This window comes from Chelonoidis abingdonii, chromosome 21, assembly GCF_003597395.2.
Source record: "Chelonoidis abingdonii isolate Lonesome George chromosome 21, CheloAbing_2.0, whole genome shotgun sequence".
NCBI lineage: Eukaryota > Metazoa > Chordata > Testudines > Testudinidae > Chelonoidis > Chelonoidis abingdonii.
In genome coordinates, this window is record NC_133789.1 from 2,445,558 (window position 1) to 2,458,310 (window position 12,753).

Sequence of the window (12,753 nt, forward strand, 5' to 3'; positions counted from 1 at the left end):
GCAATGTGACAAAATTGTCCACCATGATGTGTGCAACGAATTGTGGTGAGTTGTAATGAATGACAAGATGGCATGATACCAGGCTAGTAGACAACCTAGACTAGTTAAAGGTTCAACTTTCAGATACGGGCCATTTAAGCAGATAAATAGAGAGGGAGGTTTGTAATGATGAAGGGGCAAAAGGTCATCCCTATGGTATTCTTCAGGGCTACTTACCTTCTAACAGTGTGAAGGAGACTTGGAAACAAAGAATCCATGGGGTTATGTCTATGTTTGTCACCTAAGGTACTCTGCTGTGATGTTGGCACAACACTATATTTTGGAAAGGAATAAATATTGCATTGCTTTTTTTTATATTCTGGCCTTTTAAAACAAAGGAATTAGAGGCAGAGTGAGTGCCCACAATTAGGTTTAAAGGAACTTGTACTGGAAATACGGATCTCTCAAACAGACAGCATGGCAAAATATGGAAGAGCCTCAATTGTCTCGTCACCGTATGTCAGAAATGGCCATTAACAGCCAGCTCTATCCAGGATATAGTAGGCATTTTTAGGATGGGTAGTCTGATGTTTGTCACACATTTGCCAACAGGACTATACAAACCAGATGCTGAAGTGGACATTTCTCATATTAAACGTAAGCGCAAATCACAAACTTTCAAAACAACAATGCCTGATAACAATAGATTACACTCTGTGATTTATCTTGTGGCGTGTTTAAAAAAAGACATATACAAGGAAACAAGAAGAAAGAAAATAAGCCCAGCTAGCATACAAGCCTTTGTTAAATTGGATTGTAGCTCCTAGCTACAAGCTATTTATCTGTTCATTCAAATTTCTGTCCTCTGGAAACTGAGTCTCAATATTTGGTGAAGAAATTGTGTGCAGAACTGCTGGTACCATTAAACAAGTCTAACTTGTTGATCAATATAGTGAAACTTTGAAGAGCCCAGCTCTTGAGACAGAAAGTTCTTTTTGCTAGAGTTTTTTAATGGTATAGATGACTCATGGGACAATAATGGAGTATGGAGTTCTTCATCTGTTGGTCATAGGTACTAACTGGTCAGGAGCAGCTCCAGGCCTCAACAGGCCAAGCCCGTGCTTGGGGCGGCAAGCCGCAGGGGGTGCTCTGCTGGTCATCGCAAGCTGCTTGCCTGTGGAGGGTCCGCTGGTCCCGCGGCTTCAGACTTCCGAAGGCAGCCTGCCTGCCGTGCTTGGGGCGGCAAAATCCCTAGAGCTGCCCCTGTAACTGGTGATTAAAAATCATTACCATCTGATCTCTGATCATGGTCTTTATTAAATGAATTGGTGGTCTCAGTGCAGTTGCTAGGGGGCATAACAAATACTATTAGAATTGGCTTTAATTGCACCATAGTATCTTAGTGCTTCCTTAAGACTCAGAAGAGAGGCCAAGCATTGAGCAAGTGTGAAGCATGGAAACTCTGCTCTCCCAGATGAGTTACTTTCATAGCAGGGTTGAAAGAGCAATGTGAGGAAAGCTTGCACAGCCACTGCCTGTGCATAGAACTTTTTGGAAGAAAAAATAAACTTGTTGGTCCAGGTGACCTGCAATTTCTACTTTGCAACTTGAGTATTTACACTCTCTCTGTGACATGCATCTGACGAAGTGGGTATTCACCCACGAAAGCTCATGCTCCAAAACATCTGTTAGTCTATAAGGTGCCACAGGATTCTCTGCTGCTTTTACTCTCTCTATGTAAATTTGGCCTGAAGTTTTCAGTCAGAGGAGTTATTTGAACAAGTTGCATGTAACGCTGCTGGACACTTTTAAACACCTGCTGCATTTCACTGTGTATGTGAGGATTATCCACAGGCACTGAGTTGGAGTTGGTATCTTGTTTGGCTTAGCTCTTATTTTTCTTTTCTTATTTTTGTATTGTTTGGATTGTACCCAAGGAGCAGAGGCATCGTCTTTCTTAGTTGCCAGGGGGTGCTCGACACCTGACCCACCCCAGGTCCTACCCTCACTCCATCCCTTCCCTACCTCTTCCTGCCCCTGCTCCACCACAGGCCCTGCTCCCATTCCACTCCTTCCCCTAAGTCCTTGCCCCTTCCTCACGCCTACCCCGCCTCTTCCCACCCTCTGCCCTGCCTCTTCCTGCCTGTGCTCCCCCCCCAACCAGCACCTCCTACATGCTCCTGAACAGCTGAACCAGAGTGGGCGGGAGGTGCTGGAAGTGAGAAGGAGGAGCTGATCGGTGAAGCCTGAGGCACTGGGGGAAGGGGGAGGCCCTGATCCGCAGGGCTGCTGGTGGGTGCTGAGGAGTGCCCCAGTCCGGGACCCTATACTCCAAATGTTGCCCATAGTGGAAGCATTTCCAGATGGTGCAATACTCCTCTGTTCTTGGAAGGGCTGCTTCCATCCTGCACTGGTACTAACAGGATTGTTCTACAGCAATGCAAAACGCTGGTGGGCTGCTTTGCTCCTGCCACTCTATAAGTAACATTTCTTGACAGGGCTGAGGGGAAACAACTAAAGAAAGAGAAGCAAACAAAGGACAAAGACAGGCCCAGCTGTAAGGGCTCTTGTAGATAAGTCAGAAGCACCAACAGCAAGACTTTTCTGGCCAATTCATCCTGGAAAATAAAGGATTTTTACACATTTTAGAAATACTGTTTTCATTAATGTCAAAGGCTACAGGAGTAAGGGATACTGCTCCACCTGCTCCTATTCCCCTGCTTTCAGTGGCAGTCATTCCCTTTGCTAAGTGAAAGGACAAGTTTATAATCATGCACCTGTCACTCTGCTGCTCAACCCAGAAATGCTGTGAGAGTGAAGGTTAAAGGACTAGCTGAAAAACATTAGGAAAAACTTCCTAACTGTCAGGATGATTAAGCAGTGGGATAAATTGCCTAGGGAGGTGGTGGAATCTCCATCATTGGAGATTTTTAAGAGCAGGTTAGACAAACACCTGTCAGGGATGGTCTAGATAATACTTAGTCCTGTCAGGAGTGCAGGGGACTGGACTAGATGACCTCTCGAGGCCCCTTCCAGACTTACAATTCTGTGATTCTGTGAATTAGGGCTAGGGGGAAAAAAATCAAACCATGGCTCACTGAAAGAGACTGTCATATTATGAAAAGAAACAAATATTTTCATGTAAGCCCTTTCTACCGTCAAACCCTTTGTCCTGTGGTACTCCTAGAAGGAACTGAGAGCAAAGAACCCGCGTTTGAGAAATTTTTCTTTGATCAAAGAATTTTATAGGAGAAGTAATGAAAAAGTTGGGTAAGTGTGGGAATTTATTTTTCCAAAGCTCTCTTCTCACAGTGCTGTTTGTCATCTGGGCTCCGTCTATACAAAGCTCTATTAACAGCCTAGCAGCCACTAACTGCATTACTATGTATTATAATCCTTCTTCTGAAATTACCTAAGGACAGTTTTCACAACAGAGGCACTGTATAGTGCAGAAGGGGAGGGTGCTTAAGGGTCTTTTGTTTCAGTATAAGTAAACTAGCATTCTAGAGTCACAAATGTCTCTTTGGGCAGAGAGCCACATACTGTGAATCACACCTTTTGTCTGAAGAGGAAGAGAAGGGAGAAAAAAAAGAAATCTGGTATGTCTGAAAGTACTTGGCAAAGAAACACAGCCCACTTCATATCGACTGACCAATAAAAAGAATTTAAGTGTTGGCAAAAGGCTTACGGCTGGTGAATTCCACGGGTTTACATATCATGTTCTATGGACAACTCCCATTGTCACAGGCATAAAGGCATAAAAGACGCCAGGTCAGAGAAAGAATCTTTCACTCCTGCTCCAAGAGCACAAACTGTGTGAACTGTGCTTAGAGTTGGATCATTGCTATCTACTAACCATGTCCACTTACAGCTCGAAGCAAGTAACTGCTTCTGGGTTAGGTAATATTAGTGGTTCCTCACTCGGTCAGGCTGTTGGTTCCTTCAGGGCTCCAAGTATCCATGGAGGATCTGGTGGCAGGGGTATTTCTGTCTCTACGGCTCGGTTTGTCTCTTCTGGGGTAGGAGGTGGCCTTGGTGGTGGATATGGTGGTGGTTTGTATGGTGGCTTTGGTGGTGGTGATGGCCTGCTTTCTGGAAATGAAAAGACAACTATGCAGAACCTGAATGACCGCCTGGCGACCTACCTGGAAAAAGTACGTACTCTGGAGGAGACAAATTCCGAGCTAGAAGTAAAAATCCGAGACTGGTACCAGAAACAAGGACCAGGGCCAACCTGTGACTATAGCCTACATTACAAGACTATTGACAATCTTCGAGACAAGGTAGGTGTTAAAGTTTATTAAAAAGCACCTAAGGATAGACCCAAATATTTGTTAAAACAGCATATATATCATGTGACTATTATTAGCAGATGAAAGAAAAACATTATCATCTGTAAATAATGATAAATGTTTTATTATGTAGTTTCCAGTAACAGTGAAAGACAAATTCAGCCTCAATTACATTTCTGAAATTTAGTAAGAGATTAAAAGAAAAGCCTCAAAAGAAAACCAGCCAAAAGGAATGATGGATTATGGGAGAACAGAAGGGTGATGTGACTATGTAATGAATCAGAAGGGATGGACAATGACAATGCCCAGTATGAAATGTATCTGCTATTAAAATTGTCAACTAAGAAAATGTGCACAAGTGACACCTTTAATAGTCAATGGTGAAATGATTTGAGGTCCCCAATAACTCCCACAAACACATTTGCTCAATGCCCCTGAAAACACTAGTAAAGTCCTTACATTTTTCTCAATTAATTCTGCACAATTATTGTATGAAATTTAGCCTTGGTGTAAGTGAATGTAATTCCTACTGAACTCAACGAGGTCGTATCAATTTGGTTTTGGAATGAATTTGGCATACCAAAAAAAAAAAAAAAAGTAATCCTTCAATTTAAATCTTGTCAAACTACTGTAGGTATCTGTCTATCTCTGCAGTCACTGACCAATCATACACTTTTGTTGAAGACTCTGGACAGCCAGTATGTGCACTGCTTTAACAGTTATCAGAAAAGATGACTATCTCTGAGTTGATATTTACAGTTAAAATAAGAACTGACCAAATACAGGGGTTTGCACATGTGAACTGGAGCACTTCAGAATTTTAACACATGAAACTGAGATTTTTTTAACCCTTTTTATTTTGCCTCCTGAGCTTGAACTTTGAAGAAGTGTTTAAATATGTTACCTAATGAAAAAAGAAAAAGCCGACATTAACTAAATTAAGTGCATACAGTACAGGATTTATTCTGCACAACAACAGTTTGTTGAAGTGTGGTGCATGCCTTAGAAGACATACACGATTGCTGACTGAACTATGTACACACTCAGTCTCATGAGAAAACCTAAGGTTTATTTTTCAGAGCTTAGTGTGGAGTTCATGACCCCACCCACACAGCTTCCTTTCCCTTGGGCTTACCTCGCTCACACTGTACTGATCTGGGAAGTGAACCTCCAAAAAAGAAGAGCTGGAATTAGATTCTCTCATTTGAAATCTCCTGGGCTCTTGTTCTTTATTCCCCACTCATGAGAGTCAACAGCTTCCACTGCTTTCCAGGTGACCTATTGATTTCTGATAGTCATAGAATGTAAGGCCACAAGAGACTACCAGATCAACCAATATGATCTTCCATAAACCACAGGCCACCACCACCACCCAAAATCCACACACTAAACTCAACCATCGAAATTAGAGCAAAGTATTACAGCCCACAAGAGAACAGACTATTATGTGCCACAGGCACAGAACTGGAGATGCCAAAGCCCAAGGCCCTGCAATGGAAGGAAAATGATAAAGTGACATATATCCAGATAATTCTGGCAAGTGACCTGCGTCCACACACTGCAGAGAAAGGTGAAACCCTGCCAAGGTTCCTACCAATCTGACCTGGGGGAAAATTCCTTCCCAACTCCACACAAGGTGGCCCATAAAAGTACATTTGTCAGGTAAGGCACACAGGGGAAAAGTTTTAAGTAAACAGAACTCTCTCTTCATGGTGTGTTACAGGAATCACTCAGCATTCTGGAGCCGGGGAACCTGCTGTAGGATTAGGCTAGGAGATAAAATACATTCAAACTCTATAGAAATGTGATACAGAATTTTCATATATTATCATTATTATATTGTGTTCCATTGTAGAGTTATATACAAAGGCATAATTTGTTTTTATTTATATAAAAGTAATATGAGCCTCCAAATCTCAGGTCAGGGCTAACACAAATAAAAGCCTCCTGAGCAGAACTTCTGGCCGGGAAGACTCAGCAGACTTCCTTTGCTCAGCACCTCTGTCTCCTTGTGGCTCTTTAATCCGGTGGTAGGGTTAACTCTGATCATGTCAGTGGAATTCAGTGAGCCTGCCCAGAGGAGGAGCCATTTCCTGATCTACATGCTACTTCTCAGAAACTGATGGGTAGATCCGTAATGGCAGATCACACAAAGTAAGGGGCAAATCCATTCCTGGTGCAGCTTCACAGCCTTGAGTGGAGTTACATCAGAGATTAATTTTGTCCAGTATGTTAACTGAAGACCCTACTGCCCTTGATCAAAGAGAGACAGGCCTACTTTGGAGTGGAATGGAGGCATGAATGGAGGCATATGGACATTTCAGCCTAGACCATGACTCACGCTGTGCCACTTGGCTTTTTCCAGATTCTTGCTGCCACCATTGACAACTCCAAGATTGTTCTGCAGATTGATAATGCCAGGCTGGCTGCTGATGACTTCAAAACCAAGTGAGTAAATTCCTCTAAGGCAAGGAGATACATACTGAAAGTCGGGTTGCCAGGCGTCCAGTTTTGGACTGGAACGCCCAGTCAAAAAGGGACCCTGGTGGCTCCCGTCAGCACCACAACTAGGTCATTAAAAGTCCGGTCAGCGGTGCATTGGGAGCCCAGGGCTAAGGCAGGCTCCCTGCCACCCATAGCTCCCATGTCTCCCAGAAGCAGCCACCAGGTCCCTGCAGCCCCATGGCTCATAGATGGCCAGGAAGGCTCCGCGCATTGCCCTCACCCTGAGGGCCGGCTCCGCAGTTCCCATTGACCAGGAACCATGACCAATGGGAGCTGTGGGAGTGGCGCCTGTGGGCACGAGGGCAGCGCGCAGAGCCTCCCTGGCCACCCATGTGTCTAGAGGCTGCAGGGACCTGGCAGCTGATTCCTGGGAGCTGTGGTAAGTGCCGCCGGGAGCCTGCATGTCAAACCCCCTGCCCCAGCCCAGAGTCCCCTCCAACACCCAAACTCCCTCCCGGATCCCGCACTCCCCGAACACCCTGCCCAAGCGCCCTCCTGCACCCCAAACGCTTCATCCCCTGCTCTATCCCAGAGCCCTCTTCCACACCCCGAACCCCTAATTTCTGGTCCCCTCAGAGCCTGCATCCCCAGCCCAGAGCCCTTTCCCAAACCCCACATCCTTGGCCCCACCCAGAGCCCAGATTCCCAGCTGGAACTGTCACCTCCCTCCTGCACCCCAACCCCCTGCCCAGTAAAAGTGAGTGAGGGTTGGGGAGAGCGAGTGATGGAGGGGAAGGGGGATGGCGCGAGTGGGGGTGGGGCCTTGGAGAAGGAATGGGGCAGGGGTTTTTGGTTTTGTGTGATTAGAAAGTTGGCAACCCTAACTGAAAGCCAGGCAGATATTCATGTCATTATTATTTGGAAAAGCAAAAGGAATGTCACTAAAGCCCATGCATTAAAACTAGACAATAAAAATATGGTCTGAAAATGGATATCGCCAATATATAATATGGGTTTCACAATGTACCTGGCTTAATCAACCAACCTTTGGATTGGGTGGACCTCCTCCTATATGTTAGCAGACACCAGTCTATAAAATCATGACACAATTCAACAAAGTCAATAATAGCTACAATAATGAGGATGCTGAAAATGACTCTGCAGAGCCATATAAGGAGCTTTATAAGGATTAGAAAAACTGTAGTATAGCATCCTACAAGGTACCTGTATGGAGTGTAGAGGGAAGATCACACAACACCTTCCGGCACAATGTCTTGCTCTATTAAAGTAATACACCGCTACCTTGATATAACGCAACACGATATAACAAGAATTCTGATATAAAGTGGCAAAACTGCACTCTGGGGGATTGCGGGGCTGCGCACTCCGGTGGATCAAAGCAAGTTCGATAGAACACGGTTTCACCTATAAAACGGTAAGAGTTTTTGGCTCCCTAGGACAGTGTTATATCGAGGTAGAGGTGTATCATTAAATTCCATATGTTAAATTAGAGCAGTGCTGTACACGTCATGTAAGTTATACTGCTCATATAAACCTATGTGCAAAGTATTGGGATAGATTCATAATTACAAATATAGGGCTTTGTTATATGATGAAGAAAACTTAAGTCAAAGTCAAACGCAAATGGTAATAAATACTATTTGCCCCTTGTTCTAGATTTTAATAACTCTTGGTGTTGTTCTGTTTTTGTCTGCTTTTTTGAAGGTATGAAACAGAGCAGGCGCTGCGTATGAGTGTTGAGGCTGACATCGGTGGCCTGCGAAGAGTCCTGGATGAGCTGACCCTGGCCAGAACTGACCTGGAGATGCAGATAGAAAGTCTGAAGGAGGAGCTGGCTTACCTAAAGAAGAACCATGAGGAGGTAAAAAACCCGAAGCATACATTTGAAAATAGCAGTAGGAAAAAGATGACTGATATGTAGAAGGGAATCTGAAATTTCTCAGTTATGTTGGGCTTTCTAATAGAATATAAAAAGCTTCTTTATAGATTGGGTAAATATAGCCTCCCACCTGCAAATATTTGAGAATGGTCAATCACAGGTTAGCCCTTGAGGAGAGTGGCTGAATTCAAGAGAGATTAGTAGTGTCTTTCAGTAATGCTTGTGCCTTCTTGTGTCTTTCTCTGCAATGTTACTATAGGAAATGAAAGCCCTAGATGGGCAAACAGGTGGCCAAGTCAGTGTTGAGGTTGACTCTGCTCCAGGTATTGATCTGACCAAGGTCCTGGCTGACATGAGAGACCAGTATGAAGTCATGGCTGAGAAGAACAGGAAGGATGCTGAAACTTGGTTCAACAGCAAGGTAAAAAAAATACAACAATACAAGACAGAAGAGAAGAATTTCAAACCTCTTGTAAGAAAAGGGCTCCTACAGCCTTTCATGATCTTCAGAAAACTGCTCCAGTTTTCAAATGTTTTCCCTGCTTCAGATTGAAGAGCTGAACCAAGAAGTAGCCATCAATACTGAACAGCTCCAGACCAGCAAGACTGAAATCACAGATCTGAGACGCACCCTCCAAGGCCTGGAGATAGAGCTTCAGTCCCAGCTTAGCATGGTATGTGGCAATTTCTGCCAAGGTTTGCAATTTATAAATCCCTGCTAGGAAAGATATAGTGATAAATGACCTCTAATCAAAGGTGTTTCCTTTCTAAAGACCAATCCTGTATTTGGTGACAGCCTTTGAATGTTTTTTCTTCCAACTTCTCTATTCTCAGAAAGCTGCCTTGGAAGGCACCTTGGCAGACACTGAGAATCGCTATGGTGCCCAGCTGGCACAGATCCAGCACCTGATTGGAAACATTGAAGCACAGCTGACCGACCTTCGAGCTGATATGGAGCGGCAGAATAGTGACTACAAGATACTCATGGACATCAAGACCCGTCTGGAGCAGGAGATTGCCACTTACCGCCAGCTGCTGGAAGGCCATGACTCCTAGTACGTAACTATACTCACTGCAAAAGACATTTGAGGGTTATTACACTATCATGATACGTCTGTGGTAACTCTGCACCACAGTAGGTTCAGTTTAAAATACACTTGGAGACTCTAAAATGTCCAGTGGACAACATTTCCAGGATACATGACAAATCTGCAAATGTCAATGATCCTACCAGTGTTGTGCAGATGGGAATTATTATTTGCATTATATACATCTACATTAATTATTTATTATTTTTATTAATTAATTATTTCTAGTTAATTTATTATTTGTTTCCAGTAATGCCTAGACCATAGTTACACAATGTCTTAAAAAAACAATGTTGTTAGTGTTGTTTTATAAATTAAATAGATTATCTCCAAATATGCACAGCTGGTTCTTTTCTTTTAGGCATCATGGTGGAAGTGAATCGTAAGGAGGGATTTGAACACAGACCCAGTTATCTAGCTAATTTCAAACAGCAGTATAACTTTACCCTAGATATGATGCCATAGCCTTCTCTCAGTTCATGTGTGGCACCAAAGGGAAAACATTCCTCATATTCTGGAACATGAAAAACCGTTTGGGGTTGGACAGATTCTTAAATTTCTTGTATTTAATTTATTTCCTTAGTTCCAGAATCCTCTTTGCCACTTCTGTCCTTTTCTGACATATTTTCTATAGTTTCCTCTTCCCTGAGCTAAGGAGCAGAAGAGTCAGTACAGGAACCAGCAAGGAGATAAACTCTCTTTCCTGATGCTGAAAAGGGCACCTGATAGAGAGACTTGACTTTTTCATATCTTCCTCTCATCCAACACTTGATATTTGTGATTGTTCTTTGCTATAATTATTTTCTCTTTGTGCCACAGGATGTTTTGGACCCTTTATGGAACTGCTGGTAAGGATTCCTGCTCTGTATGGGAACCTTTAAAAGGCAGAGTATTTTTTATTTTATAAAAAGAAGACTCTATTGATGAGTGGTATCCATCTTGGTGCCTATGTCACACGTCCGGTCTTCAACTGGAACGCCTGGTCAAAAAGGGACCTTGGCGGCTCCGGTCTGTACTGCTGACTGGGCCGTTAAAGGTGTAGTGGGGCTAAGGCAGGCTCCCTGCCTGTCCTGGCTCCGCATGGCTCCCAGAATCGTCCGCCATTGTCCCTGTGGCTCCTAGGCGCAGGAGCAGCCAAGGAAGCTCTGCACGCTGCCCCTGCCCCAAGATCCAGCTCCACAGTTTCCATTGGCCTGGAACCGTGGCCAATGGGAGCTGCAGGGGCAGTGCCTGCAGGCGAGGGCTGCGTGTGAAGCCTCCCTGGCCACCCCTGTACATAGGGGCCACAGGCACCTGCTGGCCGCTTCAGGGAGCCACCTGAGGTAAGTGCTGCCTGGAGCATGCACCCCCTCCCACACCCCAACCCCTCACCCCAGCCTTGAGTCCCCTCCTACACCCAAATTCCCTCCTAAAGCCTTCACCCCACACCCCCTCTAGGGCTGCCAACTTTCTAATTGCACAAAACTGAACAACCTTGCCCTGCCTCCTGCCATGCCCCTTCCCCACCCTCATCCCCAGCCCCAGCCCAGTGCCCACCCCTCCAGCTGGAGCCCTCAACCCCCACATTCCAATCCCCCTCCTGCACCCTGAACCCCTCATTTCTGGCCCCACTCTGGAGCCCACACCCCTAGCCAGAGCCCTCAACCTCCTGCACTCCAACCCCCACACCCCAGTCTGGAGCCCCTCCTATACCCAAATCCCTCATTCCCGGCCCCACCCCAGAGCCTCACCCCCTCCTGCACTCTAACCCCCTGCCCCAGCCTGGTGAAAATGAGCAAGTAAGCAAACGTGGGGGGAGAGTGAGTGACGGAGGGACAGGCATTGGAGTGAATTGAGAGCAGGGCGGAACAGGGGTGGGGTCTCAGCGAAGGGGCAGGGCAGGGGGAAGGGAAAGGGAAATCAGAACGTTGGCAACCCTACATTACTCCCTGTGACTGATAGAATTCAAACAATTAATGTCATTCAGTCTACTTAGAAATTTTTAACAGTTTACAGCTCCTTGCTAGGGATCTTTATATAGTCACAGCAAGATATTAAAGGTGTATGTAGGGGGGAAGTATCTAAGCACAATAAATGGCTATATACACAGCCAAGCACACAATCATTCCTACGGGTGAGAGGACTATGAAGAAATTCAAGACTGACCAGTTCAGAACTATTATGCACACATTTAAGGAGAATTTGCTGTGAATGTTCTTGGGTCCACAGTATCTTGCAAAATACTGTGGAAGTGACACATGCTTCAAATTCAATGATATTACAAAGAAAAGTTCTGAGAGGGGGGACTGAGAGTAGAGGTTGGAGCTAAACTTTTCTCTTCACTCGCTGAAGCTGTTTTCACCTGTGTAATAGTTGTTCTTTACCTCCTTATTTACTGCAGGCTCTCAAAGCAGCAGCAAAAGAGACAAGGTGGCTGATGAAAAGAACTACTGAAGAGACTCGGACTCTCTTACTCTCGAAGAATAAAAGCACTAGATGAGCAGGAACCAAAGGGTGCCATCGCAGACAGACAGTAGTGCTTTGAGATACTCACTTCTAAGAAATTCTAGACCACACAATGGTCAAGCTCGAATGGGGCCATGTATTAGGGATACATCTATGAACTGGGTTAGCTGTTCTTACATTTCCAGTTCTCTTTTACTACGATCTCTGCTGTTTCTACTGTCTAATAAAATCATCTGGTTTACTTCTGTCTGCTTATTGTGATATACTGAATAGATATTATTATGAATAGCAATGGCTGTGGCCAACTGAAAAGGACTATTAAAGTACTCTTGGTAAAAACATGGTGAGTGGGAACCGGTGTTCATGGGTGGAGAATAAAGTATGTCAATGGAGTAAGATCAAATAGAAACATATAGGATCCCTCAAGATGGAAAGTTATGTAAAATCTTTTCACGCACTATATGTTCAAACACATTTATTCTCAATCTAAAAGATAAACCTCTACTCCATACCCCGTTAAGTGGCAAATGCATATCCAATCCGCCTCCAATAGCAACAAACCTTCAGTCTCTGAATACTTACAACAACGTAACTGGGCCATTGT

General features: G+C 44.5%; 1 protein-coding gene across 1 annotated transcript; it reads left to right on the forward strand.

Moving 5' to 3' along the window:
- Positions 1-3,695: 3,695 nt before the first annotated feature.
- On the forward strand, positions 3,696-12,556 carry LOC116829893 (keratin, type I cytoskeletal 19-like). Its single transcript, XM_032788973.2, has 8 exons — positions 3,696-4,262; positions 6,637-6,719; positions 8,442-8,598; positions 8,876-9,037; positions 9,165-9,290; positions 9,451-9,671; positions 10,524-10,552; positions 12,085-12,556. Coding segments are annotated over exons 1-7 (1,176 nt in total). The 5' UTR covers positions 3,696-3,836; the 3' UTR covers positions 10,525-10,552; positions 12,085-12,556.
- Positions 12,557-12,753: the final 197 nt, after the last annotated feature.